This window comes from Arvicola amphibius, chromosome 10 (assembly GCF_903992535.2).
Source record: "Arvicola amphibius chromosome 10, mArvAmp1.2, whole genome shotgun sequence".
NCBI classification, from domain to species: Eukaryota; Metazoa; Chordata; class Mammalia; order Rodentia; family Cricetidae; genus Arvicola; species Arvicola amphibius.
The window spans coordinates 111,902,676-111,930,198 of record NC_052056.1 but is presented as its reverse complement, the minus strand read 5'-3'; the positions used below and the strand labels follow the sequence as shown (position 1 = coordinate 111,930,198).

The window sequence follows — 27,523 nt, the reverse complement described above, 5'->3', positions numbered from 1 at the left end:
AATTTCTGTGAGGGCTTTTCCTTTATTGCCAGGTCCCAGTTCAGAGAACCAGCCTGGGGACAAGAATGTGTGGATGCTTAGTGACAAATGGGAGCAGTAGGCACAGTGACAGATGAGCGTCAGTGTTAGATCTGTGACTAGAATGAATGGGAGCATTTGTAGGGGACTCAGCTATTCTGACGTGGAATCAGTGTTGTGTCCAGTTGCTCAGTGACATTGGGCAGTAAATAGTTGTCTTTTAGTGCTCTTGACTATACTTTCCCCTCCCTCCATGAGCTGGCGCTAACCCTGGGCACTCTTCTCCCAGACAAAACTCCAACGTAATGTTCCCATTCCCTGAGTCAGTTTGGCATTTGATGCACTGACCTGGTTACTGACCCTCAGTAGGGGATTTCTCCAGTAGGGGAGTTCCCATTTAATAGGCTCTCTTCTCAGCCTTCCCATGAATCCCACACTGCTCTCAGTTCAAGCCCAAACTCAGCTCCTGACTGGAGCAGTCACACTCACCACCTTCCTGGTCTCACCACACACCCAAGATCTGTTCCTTCTTCCAGGATATTCTGGCTCCTCCCCAGAAAATAACCCCTCCTCTTCCTATTAGCAGGGCCTTTGTGCTTTTGCCCTCAGGGGAACTTCTCACCTGGTCTCCTCTGCTCTGTCTTTTCAGCTCTGGTTGTCTACTTTGGCATTACACAAATTTCCTTACCCCTTAGTACCCACTCCCATGACAGCAGAGACTCCACAAAGGCAGGCACAAGGCAGAACACTCCACTGGCCTCTCCTAGAGCCTCCTAGAGTCACTGGGTCCAGCTTTTCCTGAAGTTGGCATTTTGGATTAGGCCATCCAAGTCCACCCCTGTGGCCTCTCTCACACTGACTAGCCATTGCATTCATCTTGGAACTTCCAGAACACAAGGACAGGGCTCGGCACCTTGCTGTGGTTTTCCCAGCCCTTTGGCTTGCTCCACTCAGCGTCCCTTGTGACAGTGTAAATACACTTTATTTTCCATCTTTCCTGCCTGGGAGACATGGAGTGTGAACAGGCAGTGTGCAAAATGGTGGTGGGCAGTGTGGAGGGGCACATGAGGGGCACAGAAGAGGGCCTCCTCAGGGGTACCCTGTCCCAGCCCCCAGGCTTTTAACACTTAAAGAGTGGGCCACCAGGAATGGAGACTGAGCTGGGGGCCCACCCAGGAAGCACCCAGGGATTGCTTGGGACACCACTCTACCTGAGGCTCTAGAAGCACTGAGAGGGGGGGGTCAGCCCCCAGGGTCCCAAGATGCAGGGGGCGAGGGATAAAGGAGTCTGGGAGCATTGATGGACTTTGGCACCATTCTCAGCTCTGGGCAGAGACCACAGAAACACTTCAAGGAAATAAGGGAGGTAACTCTGACTGGGAACCTCTGGCCAGAAGTGGGACTAGGGACACAGGAACAAGAGAACTGAGGCTGAGAACTCCTAAGGAAGGGGTTTTCCTCCACAGCCAGCCAACATGTGTGATATTAGTACTCCCCAGAGGAAGATGGGTGCTCTAGGGAAAAGGGTCTCTTCTTTGCAGCTTCAGCAGCCCTAGAGGGCGGGGAGACACTGCCCATGCCTGAGCTGGTTCCCACGGACCACTCACACCCCTGGTGGTCCTGCACACAGGATGGGGGGGGGACTTTGGTTTCTGCTGCAGGGGCCATGATGCCTGCACCAGGCAGAAAAGCCCAGCCTAGCCATCTGACCCTGGTGGCAAGGGGCTGGCTGTTCAAAATCACTGTGTCCAGAGAGCCTGTCCTTGGGTGCTTATATCCAGTCCAAGTTGTCCCTCTTTCCTCAGACCCACTGCAGCTCCTGGGCCCCACCCAGCAGGGCCACCCTTGTCCCAAAGGGAAGCTGACTGGGAGGAGGAAGCTTTCTGCTTAGCAAGTCTTGGGACCTCTGCACTTTCGGCCCTTGTCCATATGAAGAGAGCATCACCCTCCAGGTAACTGACCCAGGCACCCCTTGAACTCAGGAGGGCCTGCGCCGTATGGACCAAACCCAGTCAACACTGCTATGTAAGACAGGCCTGCCAGTAGGCCCTGCCCTCTGTGCTGCCTCCTCCACCTGGCCCTTGTTTGGCGGGAACCACAGAGGCACATAATTTTTTAGTACTGCGGAGCAGCAAGGTCACTGACTGCTGCCCTCTCCTCCCGGCAAGTGGTGATTGCAGTCTCCAGGCTCCCAGTGAGTGGGCCCCCAGCCTCAGTTGTCCAGGCCTTGGTTGCTATAAGGCGTGGCCAGTTCATCTGCATCGCTGTCTGAGCTACCTTCACTGTCTTTGGCTGGCCTTTCCAGACGTCTGAAGAAGCGTGCGTCCCGGGGCGACAGAGGGTAGAGTGGGTCCTGCAGGGCTGCGCCCACGCCCACACCCACGCCCAGCAGCTCTTCATCGGAAGATGGTAGGGAGTCCTCATCCAGGTGCCGTGTCAGGCTAAGCCCATCGAAAGCCAGCGGGTCCTCGAAGGTTGGTGGGCCTTTCAGCAGCCGCACCTGGGGTGCGCGGGGGAGGGGGGGCACCCGCGCGTTGGAGATGTAGACTGATGTACCCACACAAAAGCCTGGCCATCAGGCGCCCTCCTCCCTTACCCTCCTAGCTTCATGCTTCATCTGGGTCCCTGCACCAGAGTCTGGCCTGTCGCCAGCAACCCTTGCTCTCACCTCGGCCTTCAGCTCTTCAATCTGGTCCTTCAGCTCGCGGATGTACTGCGAAGAATCCGAGTGGTTCAGCTGGCCCTGGATACGGCCCTCCTCCCTCTGCCGGTAAGGTCAGAGTACTGGCAGTCAGAGCATGGCCAGCCCAAGGGCACCACCCTCCTCTCAGCTCCGGCAGCTCACCTGGATCTCCAGCTCTGCGATGCGCTGCCTCATCTCCGCCACTGCGGCCATGCTGTCAGCCTCCCGAAGGCGCACCGCCATCACTTCCTCCTTGCTCTGAAATGGGGGGAAGGGGATGTACAGAGGTTGGGTTAAGGAGGTGGCAAGGTACCAGGTAGGTTTGTGGGGTCCAGGCAGGGGCTGCACCTTGCACTCAGCCTCCGCCTGCTTGCGGCGGCTTTCACTGAGTTGAGTCTGGAGTCCCTTGTTCTGCGCTGCTAGGTACTGCAGCTTTTCCTGCAGAGCCGCACGTTCTGCCTCCACACGGTTCAGCAGGTTGCGGTGGATGTTGTCCTGAAAAGGAGGACCAGAGGGCATAGCAGCAGGAGAGGGGTGGTCGCGGTTTGGTCAAGGGGCCCGCTGTGGGGGTCCCTGTCCTGCGGAGGCATGAACTACCTGCGTCTCCAGTTCCACCACGCGCTGCCGCCATTCGCGGCCATCGGCCAGGGCCTGCGCCTCGCGCAAACGCACGGTCATGAGCTCGTCCTGCAGTTCGCCCAGGACCAGCTTCCGTGGGGACTCCTTCCAGCGGCCACCACGGGAAAGGTGGGCCTAGAAGAAAGGCTGGAGGGGTTCTAGAGACCAGCCCCCAGGTAAGGACCACCAGCTGCTCCAGGCACACCCTGCTGGGGGCTCCCTCACCACCCGTTCTTACCTGCCAGGTGTCTGAGAGCTCCTGCAGCTGCAATTTCAGCTCCCGCGCAGAGGCGACAGCCTCGCCCTCCCGCACCTTGAGCGCCTTAAGCTCCTCTTGCAGTCTGGCTACATTGTTCTCATCTGGCAGTGAGCTGTTTCTCTGCAGGGAGACAGTAAGTGAGGAACCCGAAAAGCTGCTTTAACTCCATGCCTAAACTGCAGGATCCATGCCTTGGGCCTCCCTGCCACCCGGATCTTTTTCTGCCTGGGGCAGCTGATCGAAGAAAGAACCACATACCCAAGGAAGCAGGGACTAGGCCCAGGGGAAGAGGACACTGTTACCCTAGCCAGGGTTCATTTATCTGCAAATGGGTGCAAAAACAGCATCTGCTCTCTCAAGTCTGTCCTTGGGAAACCCCCTTCAACTGTGAGGCCTCCTGTAAAGATTACTGCTAATTACATAAAGCACACTGGGGCAGCTAAGGTGAGTGCAAGTCTGCTCTCAATTCCAAGATTCAACCCTTTCAGGACCCATGACCCGTCCTGAGAACTGCATCAGCAGGGGCTGCAAGACAGGTAGCAGCACCCTGTGCTCTCCCCAGGCCTGGCCTGGCCTGGATCCCCTCTTTCCAGAAACAGACAGACTGGGGACCAGCCTCTATTCTGTCCTGGTGCGGGGAGGGCCCAGTGACTGGGGTGTGGTGGTGCCTCATGATGTAACTTGGTAGGCCTGGTCCTTACTGACTCTTGTTTAGCTCTGGGTGAGGAATGCAAGACAGGTCTAGGCTGGGCACATTTCCCTCCTGTGGGGAGAAAGTATGTTGATGGGGCTGAGGCTTCTGGCCCTCACACAGCTGTAGTTGATATTGGGGAAGGGGTTTTTCTCAACTTCAAGGACTTTGTGGCAGATCCCAGGAGAGTTTTGTTGTTTGGTTTGGCTTTTTTCTTTTTAAGAAATGATCTCTGGTAACTCAGGCTGAAATCAGACTTGCTATGTAGCCAAGGATGGTCCTGAATGGCTGATCTTCCTTCTTCCATCTCCCCAGGGCTGGGGTTACAGGAATGCACTAGGGATGGAATCTGGGGTTTCATATATGCTAGGCAAGCATTCTACCAACTGAAGTACATCCTCAGTCTGAGTTGCATCAACCCACAAAGCAGCTGGGGAGGCACTCAGGAAGTCTGGTTGCCCACTTCCAGGGCTGCAGGGAGGAAAGTATGGCCTCTGGAAAGTATCTTCATGGGAGAGAAGAGTGGATAGGCAGTCCTAATTAGTAGATCTGGGCCTTCCCCTGTCAGCCTTTCCTTCCCTGCATCCTGGAACCTCAGCCCCAGCGGGGAGATATGCACAGTGTAGTGGGATACCGCAACACATTATGATTTGAGACTGAGACTTAAGGCAGGGTTCAAGGGCATGGGGAGCTCTGGGATGAGGAGCCCTGGGTCCCTGTGCAGAGACTGTGGTGGTGTAGGGGATAACGCCTAGTTGGCAACAGGTTATAGAATGGAGAGAGGAGCTTCCTTTCTGATGGGAACTGACTGACACGAGAGTAAGGCAATTTCCCGGCTGCCTCTTCTTGTTCTCCTCCTCTCCTCTCCTCTCCTCTCCTCTCCTCTCCTCTCCTCTCCTCTCCTCTCCTCTCCTCTCCTCTCCTCCTCTCCTCTCATCCTCTCCTCTCCTCTCCTCCCCTCCCCTTCCCCCCTCTGTGTGTGTGGTGTGTCTGTGTGTTATAGGCACATGTGTGTATGTGTGCATGTTTGAAGAGACCAGAGGATGATGAGAGGTGACCCCATCACTTTGCCTTATTCCCTTTAGATAGGGTCTCTTCCTGAACCTGGAGCTAGGCTAAAGACCAGTCAGCCAACCAGAGATCTCCCACCTCTCTACCACAGTGCTGGGATTACAGGTGTATGCGGCAATGCCTGGCTTCTGACGCTTCTAAAACTCACTCAAGACCTTTGTTTCCTTCCTAGCCATACCTTTTCCATGTCCAGAACCTTGTCCTGCATTTCTCGAAGCGCCCCCAGAGTCTCTGTCTCACGTAACCGTGACTGCTCCAGCTCTGTCTCCAAGTGGGCCACAAAGTCCTCCGTGAGGCGTGGGTTTTCCTGGAGACAAAGAACAGCATTGGTCCCTGGTCTAGACTGCTGCACAGTGGCTAGCTTCCATGCTAACGAGCCAGAGGGCCAGTTTTGGGGCATCCTGGGTTGAACCCACACTCTGTTCATGGCACTTGGCTTGGCTACCTTCCAGGGAACACTGCACAGAAGAGATGCTGGGAATGGGACTTTCCATGACTTCAGGATGCCCCTGAGAGCCTCCAAGACTCAGTCCCAGGACCATGGGCAGGGCATGTGCTCCTGTGGTGTAGTGAGTTGCGGGATCATATACATGGCATGGTCAGGGACAGGCCCCACTTCAAAACAGGTAAGGACAGGAGGGAAGAAAGTTACCTTTGGGCCTCTGGGTCAAAACCAAGACCTTCTCTTTCTGCTCTGGTTGCCTGAGAGGGCATTTCTCTAGGGGACCATCCCAATCTGGCCTTGAAAGACACCCCCTTCCCCAGCCACATCCATCTGACCTCTGTCCTGTTAGGAATTCTGACTCTTTGTGCCAGCATCACTTCCTGGGTCAAGATGGACTTCAGGCCTCATGAGGTACCCCTCTTCTAGGGTACCCCCCTTTTTTAATGTTCCTCTTGAGCCTGAGGACAGTGGTCTAGACCTTACCTACCTGTTCGTTTCCTCATACTGGACACCCAGAGGAACCCTACTGGTTAGTCTCGAGATAAGACAACTCACCTCAGGGTGGGAAATGGAAATCTTAGGATGTCCCGTGGAGTCTAGGGGTAGCTGGCTGTGAGGGACAGCAAATCCACTCTAGCCTCCGGATACCCCCACCCACCTTATATCTCTCTAGTCCCCGAGGGCCAGAAGGCAGGAGTGGCACATGGGCTGTGGGAGGTGCGGTCCTGCCAGTCAACCCCACCCACACGCCTGGTACCTGCTGCTCCCGCAGCTGCCGAATGGTGCTCTGCGCCTTCTGAAGGTCCTCTGCAGTCGAGCTACACTGTTGTCTCACCACTGCCAACTCCCGTTTGATGACATAGTTCTCCTCAGCCTCCTGTGCCCGTGTCACCTGCCCCTGAGCACAGTGAGGATGGGGGTGGGAAGGGTGCCGTGACTATCTGCCTTGGTCCCAGGCCTGGCCTCTGGGAGGCTCAGAGAGGATGTGAGAGGGGTAGAGTGAGACAGGCATGGCCTTTAGTGCTCAGAGCCTGGGATGGGGTGCCCCAAAGCAGGCCTCAGGATGGTGGGGGTGGAGACAGGCAAGGACAGGCCACCTGATGGATCCTGGGAGTCTGGACATTCTGGAGGTACTGCCAGCTTAAGTGACAAATGCCCCCAACTCCCAAGCTCGGGCTTCTTTTCTCATTGTGGCTCTTTGCCTCTGCCCCAAATGAAGAGAAAGATTGTTATCCAGTGCCAAAGGCCTCTGAGAGGTGGAATACACCTCTCCCTGGGGGTCACTTCCTCCACCCACATCCTCTCTCCCACCCAACTTGATACTCCTTGTCCCCCATTCCAGGCTCGGAGCCACTGGGTGCTATGCAGAAGCTTCTAGAAAAGCCATCCAAGAATGAAGCAGCAGCAGAAGCAGCCGAGTGAGAGATGGTGATGGGGTGGCAGGCAGAAGCAGAGAGGAGTCAGAAGGGTTGTGTATGTGCCTGCAATTATGCATGCATGCCTGTGGGTGAGCACGTTCATGTAAGCTTAGCACAACACATGTCAAGGCCTACAACCAAATGCTCTAAGGGTCCTGAGCCCTATTGGGCTGGCATCTGTTGCCCCTTGGTGGAGGAAGCCTCCTGCCCATGCTGAGTGTAAGTTTTCTCCTAAACTCACTCCCACAAATGCCTCCCATCATGATGCTTGTCTCCAGATCACATGCCCCCCTCCCTCAAAGCATTGGTCTCCCTGGAAGCTTCTCCCTCCATGCAAGTTGCCAGGCCTGCCCCCTTGCCCCCAGAATGGCAGTGGCCAGGAAAGAGGTGGTTACTGGCTGTCTTGTGCAGTGACCCAGGAAGGGTCTGGGATGAAGAGTGCAGAGGTATATGGAAAGGCTACAGTACCTGGATTAACCTATCAGCCAGGGCCGCGCTCTCCTACCAGGCGAAGGGGGTTCCCAGCAACAGGGGAAGGAGGCAGAGCAGAAGGCAGGGGACAGGAGAGGGGGAGAGACAGACAAGAACCACTTGTCACTAACGCAGTGGGCTACCTCTAGAAGCAGGGGAGAGAGGAGTGAAGACCAGAGAACCAGCGAAGAGGACCCGGAGAAAGACCAAAGCCAGAGCCAGCTCCGTCCTGGAGGGGGGTTCATATGGGTAGGGAGGTCGGGGTGCACTGGGCTGAGAAAACTCAGCAGCAGGAATGTCTCTTCAGAGAGGGCTGGGACAGGGAATGCATTTTAATCTTGAGAGAAAACAAGAATTGAGGCTTTTGGTGTGGTAATAACATCCTCTCTGTGACCCACTACCTCCTTGTGGTTGGCGAATAGTCAAATGAGGAGCACCAAGGAGCAGGAAGTAGAGTTCAGAGTCATGCTAAATCACCCAAACCACCCCCATCCTTAATCTAGTAGGGTGCGAGGTCAAATCCATGCCGCTCTACCTCAAGTGGTGAGGCTCCCCCCTCCTCCATTCTGTCTCCCTTCCCTTCTAGGGTGAGACTGACAAATTACAGGTTAGGGCTCCTTGTGGCCCAGTGAGAGAGCTCATCCTCCCACCCATGTAGTTTGTGATTGCCATCCACTGAGTTGTGATTCAGCTGCAACCCTAGGGGCTGAATTGAGATCCAGAGTGGGATGAAACCTTCCAAGAATCCTTAATAACTGGGCAGCCCAAATCTAAGTGGGGTTGCGGGCGTTTGAATAAAAGACCACTCATATATTTTGTTGAGCCAAGGTTAACTGGCCTTGATCTCTTGATCCTCCTGCCTCCACCTCCTGTGTGCTGAGACTACAAGAGTATGGCTACTGTGCCTTCCCTACCTAGGTTTCAGTCAACTGGTTCCGAACGGAGCAATGACCCAGCCTTAATGGTTGCTGGGTGTTTTGAGGCCTGGAAATTTAAAACCTAGCAGCTGGTACCCACATTCCTCACCTTCTCTAGGGTCTCAATCCGTTGTTTGAGCAGTCGGTTCTCTGTACGAAGCCTCTACAGAGAAAGAAGAAGAGCGCTTCAGAACCGGAACATACCGGAACACTTATAGGCACTTAATCCCCATTCACCAACCACAGAGGTCAAGGAAGGTCCCCTTAGAGACCCTCTGTTCTGGGTCAGAAATTTCAGAAAATGAGACATATTCCTGTGTAGATGGCTCATTTAAAAATACTGAGGACCTGCAAGATAGTTCTTGGATAAAGGTGCATGCTGAGAGAAGTGACTCCTACAAGTTGTCTTCTGGTCTTTCATATGTATGCTATTGCATACACACCCATATACATACACAAAATAAAATAAAAAAGTTAAAACGGTTTTGGTGTTAGGAATGTGGCTCAGTTGGTAGAGTGCTTTCGTAGGACACATGGTAGCCCTTGGTTCACAAAGTCCCGGCTGGTGGTACATGCCTGTAATTCCACACTTGAGGCAGAGGCAGGAGGATCATAAATTCTGACTCATCGTTAGCTACATACTGAACTGGTCTACATGAGATACCGTCTCAAACTGATGATGATTTTGTTTTTTCAAGACAAGGTTTTTTTGTGTACACTGGCTGGCCTAGAACTAGCTCTGTAGACAAGACTGGCCTCAAACTCACAGAGACCTACCTTCTGCCTCCTGAGTTCAAAATGACTTTTTTTTTTTTTTTTTTTTTTAAAAATCCAAACCTTCAGTAGAAACAACCCAGAACACTTTCATGGCATGATCTCTCTCTCTCTCTCTCTCTCTCTCTCTCTCTCTCTCTCTCTCTCTCTCTCTCTCTCTCTCTCTCTCTCTCTCTCTCTCTCTCTCTCTTTCTGTGTGTGTAAGGAGCAGTCAGCATCTACACTGCCCTCAGAAGTCTGCCTTGATGCCTTGATCTTTCAAGGGCAGAGAGGCCTCTGTGTTTGGGGAGAAGCTGATGCGAGGCAGTCCTGACTACTTTTTGCTTTGGTCTTACCAGCCCCTAAGTTGGACTCTCTGGAACAAGCTCCCTCTCAGAACTGTGGCCTCCTGTGTTGAACATGTAGGTGACTTTTGCTTTAATCATTGTCTCTGAGACAGGATCTCATACATCCCAAGCTGACTTAGAACTTGCTGATCTAAGGTTGCCTTTGACTCCTTGATGCTGCTCCTCTCACCTGAGAACTGAGATGGTAGGTGTGTACCATGATGCTGTGTATGTGGTGTGATGCCAGGGTGTGGATAGAACCCAGGGCCTTTTAGAGACATTGCCTTGGTTATTATTCTCCTGTTTGTTATATAGTATAGTTAGCTTTGAGCCCTAATCCTTCTACCTCTATAATCCTCTTCTAGGGGATTATAGAGGTGCACCATGCCATGCTTGGCTCTGCCTTCTGTTTTGTGATGAGGAATTTAGGGTAAGTATCTGTGGTTTTAGGTTCCCCCATGACCCTCTAGTGAGCTGATGTATGCAGCTGTGCTGTAGCTAGCATCCTCAGCCTCTTGGTTATGAATACATAATTTGTATTAGTAGATAGCTGAGAGTCCTACCTGGCTGTGAGGGTTGGGTTTAGTTGGGTTTAGATACAATCTTGAATCACTTGGGAAGAGAATGTCAATAAAGGACTGTCTATATTGGGTTTGCCTGTGAACATGTCTGTAGGGGATTTTCTTGGTAGGCTTAATTGATGTGGGAGGAGCCAGCCCACTGTAGGAGGCACCATTCCCCAGGCAGGAAATCCTGAACTACAAGTGTGGAGAAATAGAGCTGACCAACATGCAAGCATCTCTTTGTTCCTGACTGGATGCCATGTGACCAACTGTCTCAAGCTCTTTCTGCTGTGACTTCCCCGGTCACAATGAACTGTAATCTGGAATTGTTAGCTACAATAAATATTTTCTTGCCTTAAGTTTAAAAAGCTTTATTTATTTTATGTGCATGCAACAACTAGAGAGACCAGACGATCTCTTGAGATAGAGATATAGGCAGTTGTGAATACTGGTTCTCTTAACTGCTGGGCCACTTCTCCAGACTGCCTGTTTGTCAGAGTATTTCCACAGCAGCAGAAACGAAGCTAGAATACTTTCTATGGGCTGGTTACACAGAACAGGTCCTGGACTGCTTCTGGGGGAGACAGTGATAAACACCCAGACAGCAACTGGAGCAAATTATGGATCTGATAGTCGCCGACTCACATCATGTGTAAGGAAGCCGAGTCAGAGAAGCAGAGCCTCAGCTGAGCCTCTCAGCAAGGCTGGATCAGAACTGTTTAAGGCCAGGGAGGATTGACTGTTTAAGAGACAGGGAAGCCTGTAACTCCTGGGTTGCTCTGTCCAAACTGAACTCAGCTGATCACTGCACCTAGCACCACCACCCACAGAGAAGATTGGGCAGGCCTGGCAGATGACTCCTCTCTTTGCTGATTACCCAAAATGGAAAAAAGGAGGCAGAATGAATGAGGGGTATGTAGGGCTATACACCGGTCAGTTTACAAAAAAATTTGGAGTGGGGGCCTGGGGATGTAGCTTGGTAGAAAGCTTGCCTAGAATGCTTTAAGCCCCGGTTTCAATACCCAAGGCCCTATAAACTGTGATTGCACACACCTCTAATCTCAGCATTCATGAGGTCAAGATCATCCTTTGCTAAAAAGCAGGTTTAGGTCATATACTTGCTCTATATGAGACCCTGTTTCAAATTTTTTTTTCCAGTTGAGGATGGTGGCACAGTAATTACAGTACTGAGGCAGGAGGATTGCAGCTATGAGGACAGCTTGTACTATATATACAAAGACCACTACAAACTCATTGCTGCTCACATGTTTGTCTAAGGTTGAAAACAAACAGCCAGGTGGTGGTGGTGCACGCCTTTAACCCCAGCACTTGGGAGGCAGAGGAAGGTGGATCTCAGTGAGTTTGAGGTAAACCTGGTCCATAAAGCAAGTTCCAGGACTGTCAGGACTGTTACACAGAGAAACTCTGTCTCAAAAAACCAAAAACCAAAAAACAAAAAAACCACTCTAAATAAATACATACATACATACATAAAAGAAAAAAGAAAAACAAACAATAAAAATAAGTAAATGAGGCTGGGCATGGTGGCACATGCCTGTTATCCCAATACTGGGGAGTCATGTTCAAGACCAGTAAGGACTGCATAGAAGACCCCATCTAAAACAAAACAAAACAAAATACAAAAGAAATTAAAGCAAACCAAAACAAAAATAATCCTCAAATAAAAATTTGCATTTCAGTATTTACATTTATATGTTTACTTTGTGTGTGCACATGCCATGGTCCTCCTGTGGAGAACGTGCAGAAATCACCTCTCTCCTTCTACCATGTGGGTCCTGGGGATCAAACTCAGGTCATCACACTTGGTGGCAGTGCCTTCACCCACTGAGCCAACTTGGTGACTCTGAAAGTCTCTTGTTTTATGATGCTTCAGCATCCTGAGGCCTTGCTATCTTGGGAGAGATAATACATTTCAGAACTAACTAATTGCTAGACGGCAGGTATGGATTTTTTTTTCCAATACAAAAGCAGTAAGTCCAGAACCCAAGTCCTCAACCTTCTTTTACCTGATGCTTACTAAATGGATACCACTCTCATCCTAATGGTCCAGCGCTGATATAAATACTAGGAGAAATCTCCTTGAAGTTGAGAAAAATCACTCAAATTGCCTGCTTACATTACCTACCCTGCCTGTCCTGAGCCTGACAACACCTGCCCTGCTTTTATTCTTCGTTCCTGTGGAAAGTGTGTTGAAGGTTCTGGCCAGTGCTGCCTCCATGTTCTCTGACTGACATGTCCTGTTTTTTCCTCTTGAAACAGAGTAACCAACTCTCTTTTTTTTCGTGTATACTTGTGTGTGCATATTTGTGTGTGTATGTACAGACATATGTTTAAGCTAATGCTCTAGTGCACACATGCATATGGAGGCCAGAGGTCAGTCTTTAAATTATTTATTTTGAAATTTTACTTATTTACTTTAAAGTTATTTTATTATTTATATTTTGAGAAAAAGTCTCACTTTAAGCCCTGGCTGGCCTGAAACTCACAGAAATTAGTACACCTCTGCCTCCTAAGTGCTGGGATTAAAGGTATGTGCCACCATGCCCGGCTCCAGCCTGTTCTGTTATTTTGTTAAAACAGGGTCTCATGTAACCTAAGTTGGCCTCTAATGTGTCATATAGCTGAGGAAGACTGTGTACTCCTGTTCCTCTCAAGTCCACTTCCTCAGTTCTGGGATGATAGGATTGTGACACTATGCCTGTGTTTGTTGGGACAGGGTCTCAGTATGTAGCCATGGCTGGGCTAGACCTCATCATGTAGACAAGATTGGCCTTGAGGGGCTGGAGAGATGGCTCAGAGGTTAAGAGCATTGCCTGCTCTTCCAAAGGTCCTGAGTTCAATTCCCAGCAACCACATGGTGGCTCACAACCATCTGTAATTGGGTCTGGTGCCCTCTTCTGGCCTGCAGGCATACACACAGATAGAATATTGTATACATAATAAATAAATAAATATTTTTTTAAAAAAAAAGATTGGCCTTGAACATATAGATATCTGTCTGCTTTAACTGCCTGACAGAATTAAAAGCATGTGCCACCATACCTGTTCCACTTTAGTTTTTAAATACAGTTTCTCTCTGAAGCTGAAGCCCATGGATTGAGCTAGGCTGGCTGGCTAATGAGTCCCATGGATCTGCCTGTTACTTCTCCTGATCCCAGGTTACAGATACACACCAACCTTGCCTGGCTTTTACTGCTGGGCTCTGGGATGGCTGAACTCAGGCCTTTACTTCACTTGTGGACAAGCGCTCTACAGAGGCATCCCCCAGCCTCACCTCTCCTCTTTCACTTAGCACTCACCAGTTTAGCTAAACTCGCTCATTACCTGCCCGTCTTTGCATCTCCAGTGCTGGAATTAAAAGCACACCACTACTACTGGTTATTTTATGTGAGTTCTGGGGATCGAACTCAGGCCCTCAAGCTTACACAGCGAGCACTTTACCCACTGAGCCATTTCCTTTGCCCTCTTTTTTTTCTTTTCCTTTTGTTCTGTGCCGAGGATAGAGCCCAAGAAATTGTGTATGCTAGGCAAATGCTCACCACTAAGCTACAGCCCCAGCCCCAATACACTCTTCTTTCAAAGGCAGTTGTCCATGTCCTTGTTATCTTGTTTTACCTGATTCAAACAAGTAAGGGTGGTTTTTGTTTTGGTTTTTTGTTTTGAGACAGGGTTTATCTGTGTGGCTCTGGCTGTCTTGGGACTCATCCTGTAGACCAGGCTGACCTCAAACTCAGAAATTCTCCTGCCTCTGCTTCCTGAGTGTGGGATTAAAAGTGTGTGTCATCACTGCGTGGCATCAAATCAGGATGTTTTAAAACAGGCTAAAAGTGAAAGACCAAACTGCAGGACACCTGTGCCCTATGTGAAGGTGTCCACCTTACTCTTCAAGGTCTCTGGGGAAATCTCAGGGGGAATTTTCAGTCTGATGTGTAGCCTCACGGTCACCAGATGAGAGCAGGTTCCTTGTCTGCACACAGCAAGAACCACATTTTGGTCTTGTGCAACACTCAAGCTGCCTTCCTTGTAAACTGATTCACAAACCCAGGATAGAACACTTTCTGGACCCCTCAAGCTGGGCCAGGTGCTTCAGCTCGCAGGCACAAGTGACAGGTGATCTGGATCATCTGCATTCTGCCCTGACTTTCTATAGGAGGTGGGAATGATGCCCACAAGGCTGATAGTACTAAGAACAGTGTAGCAAAAGCCCCAGTTTGCAAATGAGGACTCCAAGGCTCAGAGAGGTGAATTCACCTTCTAGGATCACACACCTGGTCCTTAGAAGGATACTAGTGCTAACTGTGTCGACTCATCAACCGGAGAGGACAGAACCAGGTCTGTGTGTGGACTTGTGTTCTATACTTGGTGGCAGGACCCTCATTCTTGGCCAGCCGGTTTTGGAGACCTGTAGCTAGTTGTTAGGTGGGGTAGGTGGGGCCTCCCAAGGGTTAGCTGGGTATGAGCCTTCCTCTTTTCCCTCTTCTAAGTCCTGCCCTGGACTATATTTTGCAGGGCCTGGGACCCCTTGGGGAGGTATTGTGAGACTGTAGGTGCTCAAGACTGCTTTCATCTGGGAAGCCACATCCTTGTTACTTAAGACCAGGTCTCTTCTTTGTTTCAATCAATGTTTGTTGGGTAAACAGCTGAAATCACATAAGGGGTAAAGCAGAGGCCATCAAGAGGTGAGTTTGGGCTCAGAGATTTATTTTGTGCACTCAAGAAACTGATTCTGATGGGCTGGCAAGTCGGCTGCTAGTGCATCCAGGACCCTCAGTGGGCGCCCATGCTCTAGCCTACATTTCCTGCTTGCCTGAGCCATTCTTCTCTTAGCCCCCAACTGCGAAGTCTCCCGTTCTCTCAATCTTCTGGGTGTTCTCCTGCCCACCAGGTCCATGTCTGCTACCCTAGGTCCTTTACACTGGACTCTTGGACCTGGAGTGTCTCCCAGGCGCATCTGTCTCTCTTGTGTGGTTATATCTGGAGTTCACACTACTTCAGTGATTTATTGACTGTCGCCCCATGACATGGAGGTTCAGGGGCATGAAGGCAAGGAATTTTGACTGTCTTGTTTGTTTACTGTTGTGTGACCACCTCTTGGAACATGCAAATTGGGACAGGCGCTTCCACTCTGGGCTGGCAGGTGAAGGAAAGGTCACGTCGGCAAGGGTCATCAGGAGCCTCAGGCCCGATGCCCAGTTCAGCCCGTTCCACCCATGCGCTGAATAGGACTGCCCTCTAGCGGCCATCTCTGGAGTTGCGAGGGAAAGCCTCCAGGGCTCCAATCTTTCCCCTCCCCCATGCCTCTGGAACTTACTTTGATCTCGATCTGCTCTTCCATCTCTTTACTCTTCATAGCTGCGTACTCCTTCTCCAGCCTGCGGGAACAGGGCGTAAGGTCACCGTGCCCGCCTCCCCGAGGTTGGGGAGGGATTCCCTCTCGGGATCTCCATTCCGAGGCACTGACCTCTTCATCTTTTTAGGGTTGTACTTGACCTGGTAAGCCTTGAGGACCAGCTTGTCCGGGCAGCTGTCAAACTGGTGGGGGATCACTCTCTGGAAGTACTGTGGGGACACAGGGAGTCACTGTCACAAGGGTCCTGACCATCGCGGTCTGCCTGAGAAGTCACTGGGTCCTGCTACAGCCAAGAGCTCCCTCCTCTCAACTCCTAGGCTGTTGACTTTGACTACTCAGCCGGCATTTGTAGTGCAAATGAATGTCTGCCGAAGGAACAGCTGGGGGAGACCGGAAGGTCTGCCTTCCCAGGATGCCTTTGGGGGAAACTTGAGAGAATCAGGCTCAGGGCTGGGGGTGGGGGGACCAGCTTGGCAAGTCGTCCAAGCCTGACCTGACTTGCGTCCCTGGAGCCAACAGTAAAAAAAAAAAAAAAAAAAAAGAGTTTGGGCCTCAGAACCCAGAGTGGAAGGAGAGAATTGAATTGTGAGTATTGTGATCTAACCATTTGCCAAGGGGTTCTTCTCCCTCTTTCTTCCTCTCCCCAATCCCCACATTAACAACAATAATAAATAAAATTAAGTTAAAAAACTATCAGGCTAGAGGACCTTTTGAAGGCAGGGCTGGGATGAATGGGGTCTAAGCATGGGGAAACCTTCCTCAGGAAGGGGGTAGACAAGCCCAGTGGACAACAGGTCCTGTTCCTCCGCCCAGCTGGCCCCCTCAGGCAGTCTTGGACAATGGATGTCCGTGTTCACAGAAACAACTGTGGCTTTTGTGTATTCTTTCCTGAAGCACCAGCTGGAAGATGCTGGGAGGGGGTAGGAGCCTGTGTGATAGGGAAACCATGGTGAGGGGAAAGCTGGCTTCTGCTCTAGTATACTGTGCCAGGGGCAGGCCCAGGCAGGGAGGGGCAGGGTAGGAGGCTACCCCAAGCAAGATGCTGGTTCACTCCTTTGCCCCCCAGGATGAGAGATGGGATCAAACCATATGTAAAGTCTCCCATTTCAGCCAGGGTTACTTTGCAGGCAAGCTTTGGAGACTTGCAACAAGTGGGCAGGAAAGAGTGGATAGGACCTCCCCAAATCAGTTTGAGTGCTGGCCTCCCTTTCTTCCCAGTGCTAGTTAGTTTGCTGGCTCTGGCTGTGTCTGACAGAGCCTGGGTTCCTCAGGAAGGCCTCAGGGGATGAGAAAGGATCCCAGATGCTCAGGAATGACTTCCATTGGGAAGCTAGGGCCTCATAACTTAGAGTTTTGTAGAATTCAGGTTAGCCTTGAACTTCTGATCCACCTGCCTCTACCTCCTGAGTGTTGGGATGCCTGTTTATGTAGTGCTAGAGATGGAACCCAGGACTGCATGCACGCTAGACAAGCACTCTACCAACCAGCCATATCTTTAGTTCCCTTCTGGTCATAGGGAAGGTTTCCTGGCCTGTCACCTCTGGCAGAGGCAGTCTCACCTTCCCAGCCACCCTGACTCACCTGAGACATGCCCTCCATGTCCAGCTGCATCAGCTCTGTCTGGTTCACTTGCAGCAGAGCGAGGCCGACTCGAAACACAATCTCCAGTCCCTGCAAAAGCAACCACAGCCCGCGAACCTTCAGTTCTCCCACCAGAAGGTCCCTGTCCTCCCATCAGTGAGCTTCCTATCCTCCCACCGGGAAACTCAGACCCACCTCACACCCTAGCCCTTCTTTTGTCCAGTTGATTGGTCATGATTCTTTCTTGGGGTGGGATGTGACTCCTTCCACATGCAGAGTGGAGTGGGCAGGGGTGCCCTATAGGGCACTCACCTCATACATAAAGATGTCAAAGACCCGGGTGGCAACAGGCAGGGGGAAGGTGGTAAGGAAAAGTGTGAGGAACCAGGATGATGCATACATGGATGTGTGGAAGCTCTGTGATCGGAAGTGGGTGTTCAGGTCCGGAAGCTGCTCCTGTGTGGGAAGGGGGAGGCTGGTGGGCATGGAGAAGGAGGCATTGAGCCTCAGTGCCCCTCACTTCCAAGGAGCATTTGGGGACCCATCCTGGGAAACCTAGGTCCGCCTTAGGTCCTTTTCAGCTACTGTGTTTGGGGAAAGCTGAGGCATACTGGAACGTTGAGTGACATGGGGATGAAGGCAGGGCTTGAGGAAATGCTGTCAAAGTGCGAGTGACTTCCACTTCTGGCTGGCAGATAGTAGCAGACCACTGGGGAAACTAGCTAGAGAAGGTGTCAGGGCTTAGGGGCTTCCTCCTTGAGCCAGTGACTCTCTGTGCTATAGATGCACATCTGCTGGGCTCTGTAAATCTTAGGCTGTGAAGGTCTTAGGTATTCCAGCCTGGGGTTGCTATCACTTAACTTTGAGGAGGGAAGATGCTGGGAATCAAATTATTTTCTATTTGTGGGTATGTGTGTATCTGTTCGTGTGTGTGTGTGTGTGTGTGTGTGTGTGTGTGTGTGTGTGTGTGTGGGGGGGGTCAGAGGTTGATATTGCTATCTTCTTTGATCCAGTGTCTCACTATATGGCCCATTCCTCACTATATGGAACTTGCTATGTAGATCAGGCTGGCTAATGAATTCACAGGGGTCTGACTGCCTCCACCTCCTAAATTCTGGGATTAAAGGCATCCATTACCATATCCAGCTGTCTCTACCTATTTTTTGGTCTAAAAGCAAGTTCCAGGACTGCCTACAGAGAAACCCTGTCTCAAAAAACAAAACTATTTAACAACAAAAAATGTGTGCACCACCATGCCCAGCTATGAAGTTTCTTTTCTTATTGTGGGGTAGGGAAGTATATTGGGGATCAAACCTAGACTCTCACAAATGCTAGGCAAGCCTGCTACCTCAGCCCTCAACATTCATTTTTGTAGGTGCCTGACCTCCTGTCTGTATGACTATCAACTCCTATGGAGCTCTACTCCCCTATCCTCAGAACCTAAAAGAGGGGCCTTCGCTGATAACTCACTGGGGGCACAGTTTTCTTGCCAAGGGCTCTTTTCTGTAGCTGGCCAGTGTGTATGAGAGTATAAGAATGGTGTGTGCATGCGTGTGTGTGCAGCATAAACACTTAGGTTCTGTCTGCCAGCCAGGAGTGAGCCCTGTGGGGGTTGCTATTTATAAATGGAGATGTCTGCAGCTTCCCCGTAATCAGCAGAGGCAGGCAGACAACACTTTTTCCTCCTTCCACCACACCCTTAGCACATGGAGCCAGCCCTCTTCCTCCCACTCTGCTTTAGTGGTTCTGGGAGCCCCTTTCAGAGTCAAGGGGCCTCTGTCCTGACTAGCCTTGTCCCTCCCAGCACGCTCCAGGATTGTGTTCTTTCATCTCTGGGGGACAAGACAGGAGTCCCTTTCTGGGCCTGCCTCTCCCTCCCTCCCTTCCTTACGTCTTTCCTTCTCTCTCTTCCCATGTCCTCTTACTTCATCCTTTACCTCCACCTCAGAACTAGGGATTCAAACCAGGATTCTTACACATGCTAAGCAAGTCCTCTACCAATGACCCGTGCTCCAACCTCCTAGCTCGTAGATTTTGAGACAGACCCTCACTAAGTAGCCTAGGGTGGCCTTGAACTTGTTATCATCCAATCTCATAAACTCAAGCATTAGGATCAAGGTATGTACCTCCTTGACAGGCTCCAGGGACATTACCTCTGCCACCTCTCTCCCTGACCCCCTTTCTCTTTCAGACAGGGTCTCATTAAACTCAGGCTGACTGTCAAACTATACAGTTGAGACTGACCTTGAATTTCTGATCCTCCTGCCTCAACCTCTTAAGTCCAGGGATGACAGTTGTGTACTACTATGCCCAGTTTATAAAGTGCTAGGGATGGAGCCCAAGGCTTTATGCATGATAGGCAAATATCCTACCAACTGAGACACATTTCCAGCTCCCAAGGGTGATTTCTCAGGCCTAGCATTTCCAGTTTGGGGGCTTTCTGGAGATAGCTGGCTTGCTTACCTGTAGCATGTACTCAAATTGGTAGATGCAGAGTCCCAGCTCAGCCATACTGGGCTTGAAGAGCTCCCGCAGCCGGTACTCCTGCATCAGTCGCACGAACACACAGAACGCCTCCTCCTCAGGCATCTGGAGGGACCAGCAGTGTGTGTGTGTGTGTGTGTTGAGCAACAGAAGGGCATACTCAGACTCTGGACTGTGACATGGTACACAGGGGCCAGTTTCTGTCCCACTTATATTTATTGTTACTATGCCTGGCTACTGGGACCCGTCCAATAAACCATAAATATGGTCAGTACCGTGTACTGATGAAAAACCCATAGCTGATGTTATTTGCGAGGGCCACTGGCAGGAAACAAAGGAACTGTACCTAAACCTTGCTAGTAGTGCCCCAGTCTCATCTACCCGGTCAGGACATCCCCACTCATGCCTAACTGTCTTTCTCCCTGTTCTGTGCCTTCTGATTTCTCTGGAGGAGTCCCTGGGCCCCCATAAACACCTAAATCCTTGATCTATGGTTCTTCCCTGTCCAACTGTTCCTTAAGCCCTGTCCCTGTCCTGGATGATACAGTATCAGGACCCAGGCAGCACAAGTGCCTAGCTCCACTGTATCCATCCACTGGGGGCTTAGCCTGGCCTTTGTCAGAGGTCATAGTGAGCTGGCTGCTGAGGAAGGCTCTGGCCCTAGGAGGTCACTGGATATAGGGAAACCTCTTGTGCCTGTTTCTTAGAGATGGACCCCAGGATGGCCACGTACCTGCATGAGGAGTAAGCCGACAATGAAAGCACTGCCCTGGCAGTAACCCACCTCCCGATCAACCAGGGAGTATGCCTGGAAGGGAAAGAGGTTGTGTGAATGCAGGGTTCTCACCAGCCCCCACAGAGCCATCACAAGTGGGGTTGTTGCTAAGGTGGCTAGAGCCAATGCTGGGGTCTCACCTTCATGACGTTGAAGAGGACTTCCTGGCCCAGGCTGTCCTGGCCTTTGAAGAACTCATGCTCTGGGTAGGTGCGGGCAATGTCCCTGCGGATCAACTTCTCGCATGGTGAGGACATCTTGAGTAGCTCTGAGTACTGGTTCTTGACAGGCATATCTGTGGCACTGCACAGGAGCTGCCAAACGATGGCCCGAAAGTGATGTGGGATGCCCTTCCGGATCAGCTCCTGTTATGGGGAGGGGTGAGGTAGGGAGAGAGGCCAGGGCTGGGCTTTGCCCCATGCACTGTAGCCTTCCCAAGTCCAACCCAATCCATGCTTTTAGAATGGTACAGAGGACATCTGAGTCACTCCTTAGTAGTCATGGTGCTGACTGGGGACTTCCCCATCCTTCAATGACTCCTCTATCACTAAGCTACAAACCCAATATCATGCCTAGTTTCTGTTTGTGTGTATATTCATATATATGTGCATGTGTGTATATGGAGGTCAGAGGTCAGGCTCAGTTGTCATTCCTCAGAGGTGTCTGCCTTGGTTTTTGTTTTGTTGTTATATTTTAAATTACATTTATTATTTATTTACTCTCTCTCTCTGTATGTGTGTAGTATATACCACAGCACACATGTGGAGGTCATAGAACAACTTCTATCTGAATTTGAAGGAATTGATTTCCTCCTATCATGTGGGACCTGAGGATAATTCAGATTGTTAATCTTGACAGCAAGTGCCTTTACCTGCTGAGCCATCCAGTGTATTTTGAGACTGGGGCTTGTCCACTGGGCTAGGCTGACTGACCAGAGAACTCTAGGGATCTGACTGTCTCTGCCTCCCTAGTGCTGGGATTACAAGCATGTGCCAGCATGCTCATCTTTTTACAGGTGCTGGGAATGAACTTGAGGTCTTCAAGCTTATACAGCAAGCACTTTAGAGATAGAGGTATTTCCCCAGCACCCATATTGTTTTTAAGCCATTGGCTTTTTGACACGAACTTTCACTATGCAGTACAAATTGGCCTTCAACTTGCAAGCCTCTTGCCTCAGTGTCCTGAGTGCAGGGGTCATAAGTATTCGCCATCACACCAGAGCAGAAAGCAAGCAAACACAAAGCCCTCTGCCATCCTGCCCCTTCTCTCCTGCCCCTGTGTCCCATCTGCACATCTCTACTTGGGCCCTTCTGCCTAAGCTGGGCTACCTGGCCCTGCCTGGTGAATAAAGGACCAGGCCAGACTCATACTCATCCCACATCTGCCTCAGGCCACCTTGAGTAGCTTCTCCTTCCTCCGTCGCCACTCTTCCCACTCATTGGCAATGCGGCCCCAGAGAATCCATGTGTCCTCCTCCAGGTGGCTCAGGTTAGAGGAGGCTGAGGAGCTGGATACAAGTGAGGAGCCGCTGTTCCTCCGGGAGCCATTCATGGAGCGCATAGACTTGGAGTCGGCTTCCAGGAGCCTGGGCAGGAAGGGTGGGAGAAAGGAGGCCAGAAAATTCCAGTAAGTTGTCCTGGACTAGGGCCCTCTGGAGTGCTTGACCTCTTAGACTGGATCTATGTTGCCTTCCTTTAAGAACTTTTATCTCTTGTATGTGCATGTGATGTGCATATAGGTGTATGTGGAGGCCAAAAGAGAGCACTGGATCTCCTGGAGCTGGAGTGACTGTGAGCCACACAATACGGGCATTGGGAATTGAATTTGGGTCTTCTGAGAGAGCAGCAAGTGTTCTTGACTGCTGAGCCATTTCTCCAGCCCCCTTGCTGCCTTTCTTGCTAAGTGACCGTATCCAGTGACTTAACCTCCCTAGCCTGGTGCTTATCTACTGGCCCTTGGAAAGTCATTTGTGTGTTCTTCTTCTGTACCAAGACCTGGGCTGAGTGTGTTTTTGTCATCTCGTTCTCAGATCAACCCTGCACAGCAGATTTATTTAGGGATGGTCTACACTTTATAGAGGTGCTCAGAATGCAAGTTCTGGCTGAGGGCAGTTATAGAGTGCCAAGGACACTGGAGTTGTAGTAACCATGCCCTTTTCTTTTTTCCTTCCTTCTCTTTCTTTATATGCATATGTGCATGTGCATGGCTGTTAACGTGCATGTGGAGGCTGGAGGTCAACCTTGGATACTGTTCAGGAATCCATATTATTTTTTGGAGACAGGGTCTCTCATGAACTTGTACCTCTCCAATTAGGCATGGGTGGCTGGTTAGTGAGCCTCAGGAATCTGGCTGTCCCTACCTCCTGGTTGCTGGAATTACAAGCATGTGTCAGCATTCAGTATGACTACCTTTTCCTTTTCTTTCTTTCTTTTCTTTCTTTCTTTCTTCCTTTCTTTCTTTCTTTCTTTCTTTCTTTCTTTCTTTCTTTCTTTCTTTCTTTCTTTCTTTCTTTCTTCCTTTTTTAGACAGAGTCTCACTATGTAGCCCTGGCTGTCCTGGAACTCCCTATGTAGACCAGGTTGTCCTCAAACTTATAGAAAGAAATTCACGTGCCTCTACCTCCTGAGTGTTGGGATTAAATGCTTGTATGACTAGTTTTTAATGTGGATTCTGGGGATTGTATTCAAGGACTTTACAAATAAAACTATCTCCCCTCCTTCCTTCCTTCTTTTTTATTAAAAAATAAGTTTTCTTTTCCTTCCTCCTTTCTCCCTTCTTCTCCTCTTTCTCCTCCTTCTCGTTATTATTATTATTATATTTTTGTTTTTTCAAGACATGGTTTCTCTGTATACCCCTGGCTGTTCTGGAACAACTCACTTTGTAGGTCAGGCTGGCCTCAAACTCAGGGATCCACTTGCCTCTACTTCCCAAATGCTGGGATTAAAGGTGTGCACCACAATACCCAGAATAATTCTTATTTTTAAATATTTCATTTTGTTTCTCTTCTAGGTTTTTTGCCTGCATGTCTGAGCACCATTATATGCTTGGTACTCAAAGATCAGAACTCAAAGATCAGGGAACTGGATTTACAAATAGCTGTGAGCAACCATGTTCAATTTGGAATTGAACCCAGATCTTCTGGAAGAGCAACTAGCTAAGTTTTTAACCACCAAGCCATTTCTCCAGCCTCCCTCCCGCTATTATTATTATTTTTTGAAATGGAGATTGAATTTAGGGACCTATACATTCTTGGTGAGTGTTCTACCATTGATAACTCTAGCCCTTTATTTTAAAACAGGATCTGGTTACAAAGCTCAGGCTGGCCTCAACCTCTTGATTCTCCTCCTGTAGCCATTCATGTGCTGGGATGATAGGACCTTTTATGACACCTTTGACAGCTTTATAGACTCTGGATAGATGGAAGGATTTGATGGTCCCTCCTAGGGCTAGGCTGTTATTAAAAACAGGAAAGGCCCACAAGTTTGTGAATGAACTTTCATATGCAAATCAACCAATCCAGCGTCCACACCCTAACCACTTCCTCCACCAAGCTTTTACACTCTGCTCACTTCCCAGCTGTTTCTATCACCAGGGCTGAGGAGCATCCAGCATCCAGGGACAGACCTCTAGCCAGAGCTAACTGAAATGCTTCAAGCCAGTGAACTGTATGCTTGCCTGCCCTGCTTCACCCACTGCTGCCCATGGAAACCAACACAAAGGTTCTGGCCAGCATTTTCCCTCGGGCTCTAGTCTGCCTCCTGATTGACAGGTTGTTTCTTCTCCTCTTGGAAACTGTAAGTAATAAAGTACCTTTTTGTGGCCAATGTCTCCAGATCTGCTGGATTCACTTCATTTCTGAGTCATGATATGAGCCCAGGGTTGTGGCTCAGTAGTAGAGCCCTTGCCTAGAATATCTCTGTGAGGGGCTGTGGGCATGATTCTGTGGTAAAGCATTCCTCTAGAATCCCCCAGTGAGGGTCTGGGAATATGGCTCAGCAGTAGAGGTCCTGCCTGAAATCCCCCAGGGAGGGGATTCTACAAACAGACAGAAAACTCAAAGACACCCCTCCCCTGCCACCCCAAACAAAACAAAATCAGACCTCTAAGACAGGGCCAGCTGGAGCTTTAACCTCTTCCTTCAAAAATGGCTTTGTAAATGGCAGCCAGATTCATCTGACCTTTTGAAATGTAGGTTTCCTCTTCTGGATGAGGGACCCAATTTATTGAGCCCAGATAGCAAGGATGAAAGAGAAACCCTTCTTTCAGCATCTTGTGGTAGCTATAACTGTGTAGCCCAGGTTCAGCTTTCAGTGTGAAGGTTGGGAACCCAGGAACCAGCCTTCCTCCTCCTCACTCACCGGTTCTGCTCTTCGAGCTTGGCCAGCAGCTCGAGCTCATCTGGGCTGAGGTTCTCAGAGTCAGAAGTTGGGGAGCAGGTGGGTGCTGACAGCGCCTCCTGAGATGAGGAGTCGGGACTCAGAGTGGGGCTCGCCATGGTGGGCAGACTCATCAGCCAGGAGGGGGAGCGAGGTTATAGCTCTGTCTGGAGTTAGAGATACATGTGGTTAGCACTGGTGGATGCCCGCCTTGGCCTGTCAGCTCTGGGCTCACCTGAGAACACTCTATCATCCCAGACCTCCCACTTCCATCTACTACCAGGTGTACCATAGACTCTGTGCTGCAACCTTTCCAACAGTCCAAGATCTGATCCAGCAGCAGGGCCTGGGCCAGAGGCTTCCTGTCACTGGAGGTCCCAAGGATCCTATGGGAAACTTCAGGGGTAGAGAATCCCCTGTTCTGGTGACCTTTTCTGACTATGTTCTGCCCTCTTCAGTGGCTTGCCTTGGAAGCCTCATGGTGGCATTTGACTTGCCCCATCTCATCAAGAAGAGTGTGCTGCTGGCTCAGATGAAGCAGTTACCCTCCACTGTTAATTGTCTGGTGTCAATGGCTGGAACAATGTCTCCCTGGCTGGGAAGCCAAGGTCACTGACATCAAAGTGCCAGGAACCAGTGCACTAAGTGGATATACAGTGGGACTGAAGGTTCAGAGGGGGCATCCTGATCTCAGTATCTACAGGCCAGGGCTTCTTTCATACTTTTCCTGGGGTCATCTGCTTAGCCTTCTGAGGGTTTCTGAGGATATTGCCTTTCTTTCTTTCTTTTTCTTTTTTTCCTGCTTGTCTGGTGATAAAAACAAATGCTCCCCAGGATTGAGAAATAGCTCAGTTTATAAAGTATGTGCCATATAAGCATGAGGAGATCCCCAAGACTCATGTAAAAATGCTGGTGTGGTGGTGTGTGCTTTCATCTCAGTTCTGGAGGGATAGTGGCAGGAAGGTCCTTGGGGTGCACTGACCAGCCAGCCTAGCTAAATTGTTTAATATCAGACTACTGAGAGATTAAAAAAAGGTGATGACTTGAGTAATGGCTCAGTGCTCTTCCAGAGGACCTAAGTTTGGTGCCCAGCACCCACATCAAGTGGTTCACAACTGCCTGTAACTCCAGCTCCAAGGGATTAGATTCCTTCTTCTGGCCTTCAAGAGCAGGCAAATACATGATACACATACAAAATTAAAATGTAAAAATAGATATAAAGTAGACAGATAGCAGACAGCATCTAACAACAGCTTCGGTTGTCCTCTGGCCGCCACATGCACACTCACTCGCTTGTGCAACTCTATACACATATAAAAATGAAACAAAAAGCTGTAGACTCATATAAAGCCAGGTGTTTGAAACCTGGCTCTTTGTCAATGAGCTATGTGATTTTAGGCTAGTCACTGAGCTTCTCTGGTCTCTAGAGACTAGGATGCATTAAGACCAGTCTCAAAGGGTAGCTATGAACCAAGCATGCTATGCATAGCCTATGACATGTCTGTCCATCAATGTTGGCTGCTATTATCTCTCCTGAGACAAGGACTGGAAGTCTTTCTGAGAACTGGAGTTCCTAGGGTCTGCTATGGCATGAAAGGGATTGGAGGCAGAGTTGGCATTTCCCTGGTAGGGAGCAGTTCTGGGTCAGAAAATGCATTGGAATGGTCTATGGAAATGCTTAGTGGATAAAACATACATCAGTGAAGACATGAGTTTGGAAGTCTACAATACACTTTTATAATCTCAGTCCTCCCAAAGTGGGATGGGAGGCAGACAAAGGAGAATCCCTAGCAATCTGTAGGCCAGCTAGTGTGGAGTACACAGTGGCCACCAACAGGAGACCCTGACATCCACAGTTTTCCTTAAGATCTCCAAATGCAGATCATGGTACATGTTCACTTGTACACACACACACACACACACACACACACACACAGATACAGATGGCACACGGATTAAAAATAAAAAAGGCAAAGGCTCTGGGAGGGAAGGCAGAGGCTGGGAACATGTTCCTCTTGTCTAGCTGTATTTCCTCTTTTGAGACCAGCCAGTATGCAGGGTCTGAGAACATGGAGAATCCTGGGGCTGTGGAGGCAGGAAGAAATCTCTGCTCCAGCTTGATTATATAGCATGGTACCTTCATACTTGCCCATACCCTTCTGTGCTTTATCCCAGAAGTCTGCTCTATGTTCCTGAACCCAACCTGATCCACTTTTGACTCATGGCCATGAAAAGGGCCTCACATGGTCCCTGCAGAGGGACATCTGATTTCCTGGACAGTGGCGAAGAGAAAATATGAGAACACTGCTCACCCATTTGCACGGAGGGAGCACCTTCCTAGTCTCTAGTCAACTCCAGGGTTCCCAGGACAGGTGGACTTCACCCTAGCTGTGAGTTTAGTCATGAGCCTTTCTTTCTCCATTGATGCTCTATTGTGGGTGGGGCTCTGGGTTTCATAGCTCTCATTTCATCTCGTGAGGATCTCAGAATTTTCCCTCCTTAGGAACTTGGCTTCCTACAGGACCTGTGATCCAGGGTCTATCTCCATCCTGAGTGCTCCCCAAATCTTTTTTCCAAAACTCTGGAATTTGGTTTTCTTCCTCCTCTCTCTGTGTATACTTGCGTGTGGAGGCCTGAGGTTGATGTCAGAAATCATCACTGATCACTATTCCACCTTATTCA

The 27,523-nt window shown here is 50.0% G+C and overlaps 1 protein-coding gene across 4 annotated transcripts in view; it reads right to left on the bottom strand.

The window, feature by feature from the left end:
- Evi5l (ecotropic viral integration site 5 like) overlaps positions 1 to 27,523 on the bottom strand; it is a 45,843-nt gene that overhangs the window by 2,565 nt on the left and 15,755 nt on the right. Inside the window, exons 2-20 of one of the 4 annotated variants that reach the window (XM_038346351.1) lie at positions 24,824 to 25,008; positions 21,861 to 22,050; positions 20,606 to 20,830; positions 20,424 to 20,498; positions 19,670 to 19,795; positions 17,519 to 17,662; positions 17,207 to 17,296; positions 15,737 to 15,834; positions 15,587 to 15,647; positions 8,701 to 8,754; positions 7,672 to 7,704; positions 6,543 to 6,683; positions 5,519 to 5,647; positions 3,558 to 3,698; positions 3,299 to 3,454; positions 3,050 to 3,196; positions 2,864 to 2,959; positions 2,687 to 2,782; positions 979 to 2,518 (exon numbers count right to left, since the gene is read on the bottom strand). In XM_038346351.1, the coding sequence (XP_038202279.1) occupies positions 2,231 to 2,518; positions 2,687 to 2,782; positions 2,864 to 2,959; positions 3,050 to 3,196; positions 3,299 to 3,454; positions 3,558 to 3,698; positions 5,519 to 5,647; positions 6,543 to 6,683; positions 7,672 to 7,704; positions 8,701 to 8,754; positions 15,587 to 15,647; positions 15,737 to 15,834; positions 17,207 to 17,296; positions 17,519 to 17,662; positions 19,670 to 19,795; positions 20,424 to 20,498; positions 20,606 to 20,830; positions 21,861 to 22,050; positions 24,824 to 24,975 (2,442 nt within the window). In that variant the 5' untranslated portion in view covers positions 24,976 to 25,008 and the 3' untranslated portion in view covers positions 979 to 2,230. Of the gene's footprint in view, positions 1 to 978; positions 2,519 to 2,686; positions 2,783 to 2,863; positions 2,960 to 3,049; positions 3,197 to 3,298; positions 3,455 to 3,557; positions 3,699 to 5,518; positions 5,648 to 6,542; positions 6,684 to 7,671; positions 7,705 to 8,700; positions 8,755 to 15,110; positions 15,406 to 15,586; positions 15,648 to 15,736; positions 15,835 to 17,206; positions 17,297 to 17,518; positions 17,663 to 19,669; positions 19,796 to 20,423; positions 20,499 to 20,605; positions 20,831 to 21,860; positions 22,051 to 24,823; positions 25,009 to 27,523 lie in introns of those variants that run through there. The other 3 variants (XM_038346353.1, XM_038346352.2, XM_038346354.1) reach the window with 3 other exon arrangements.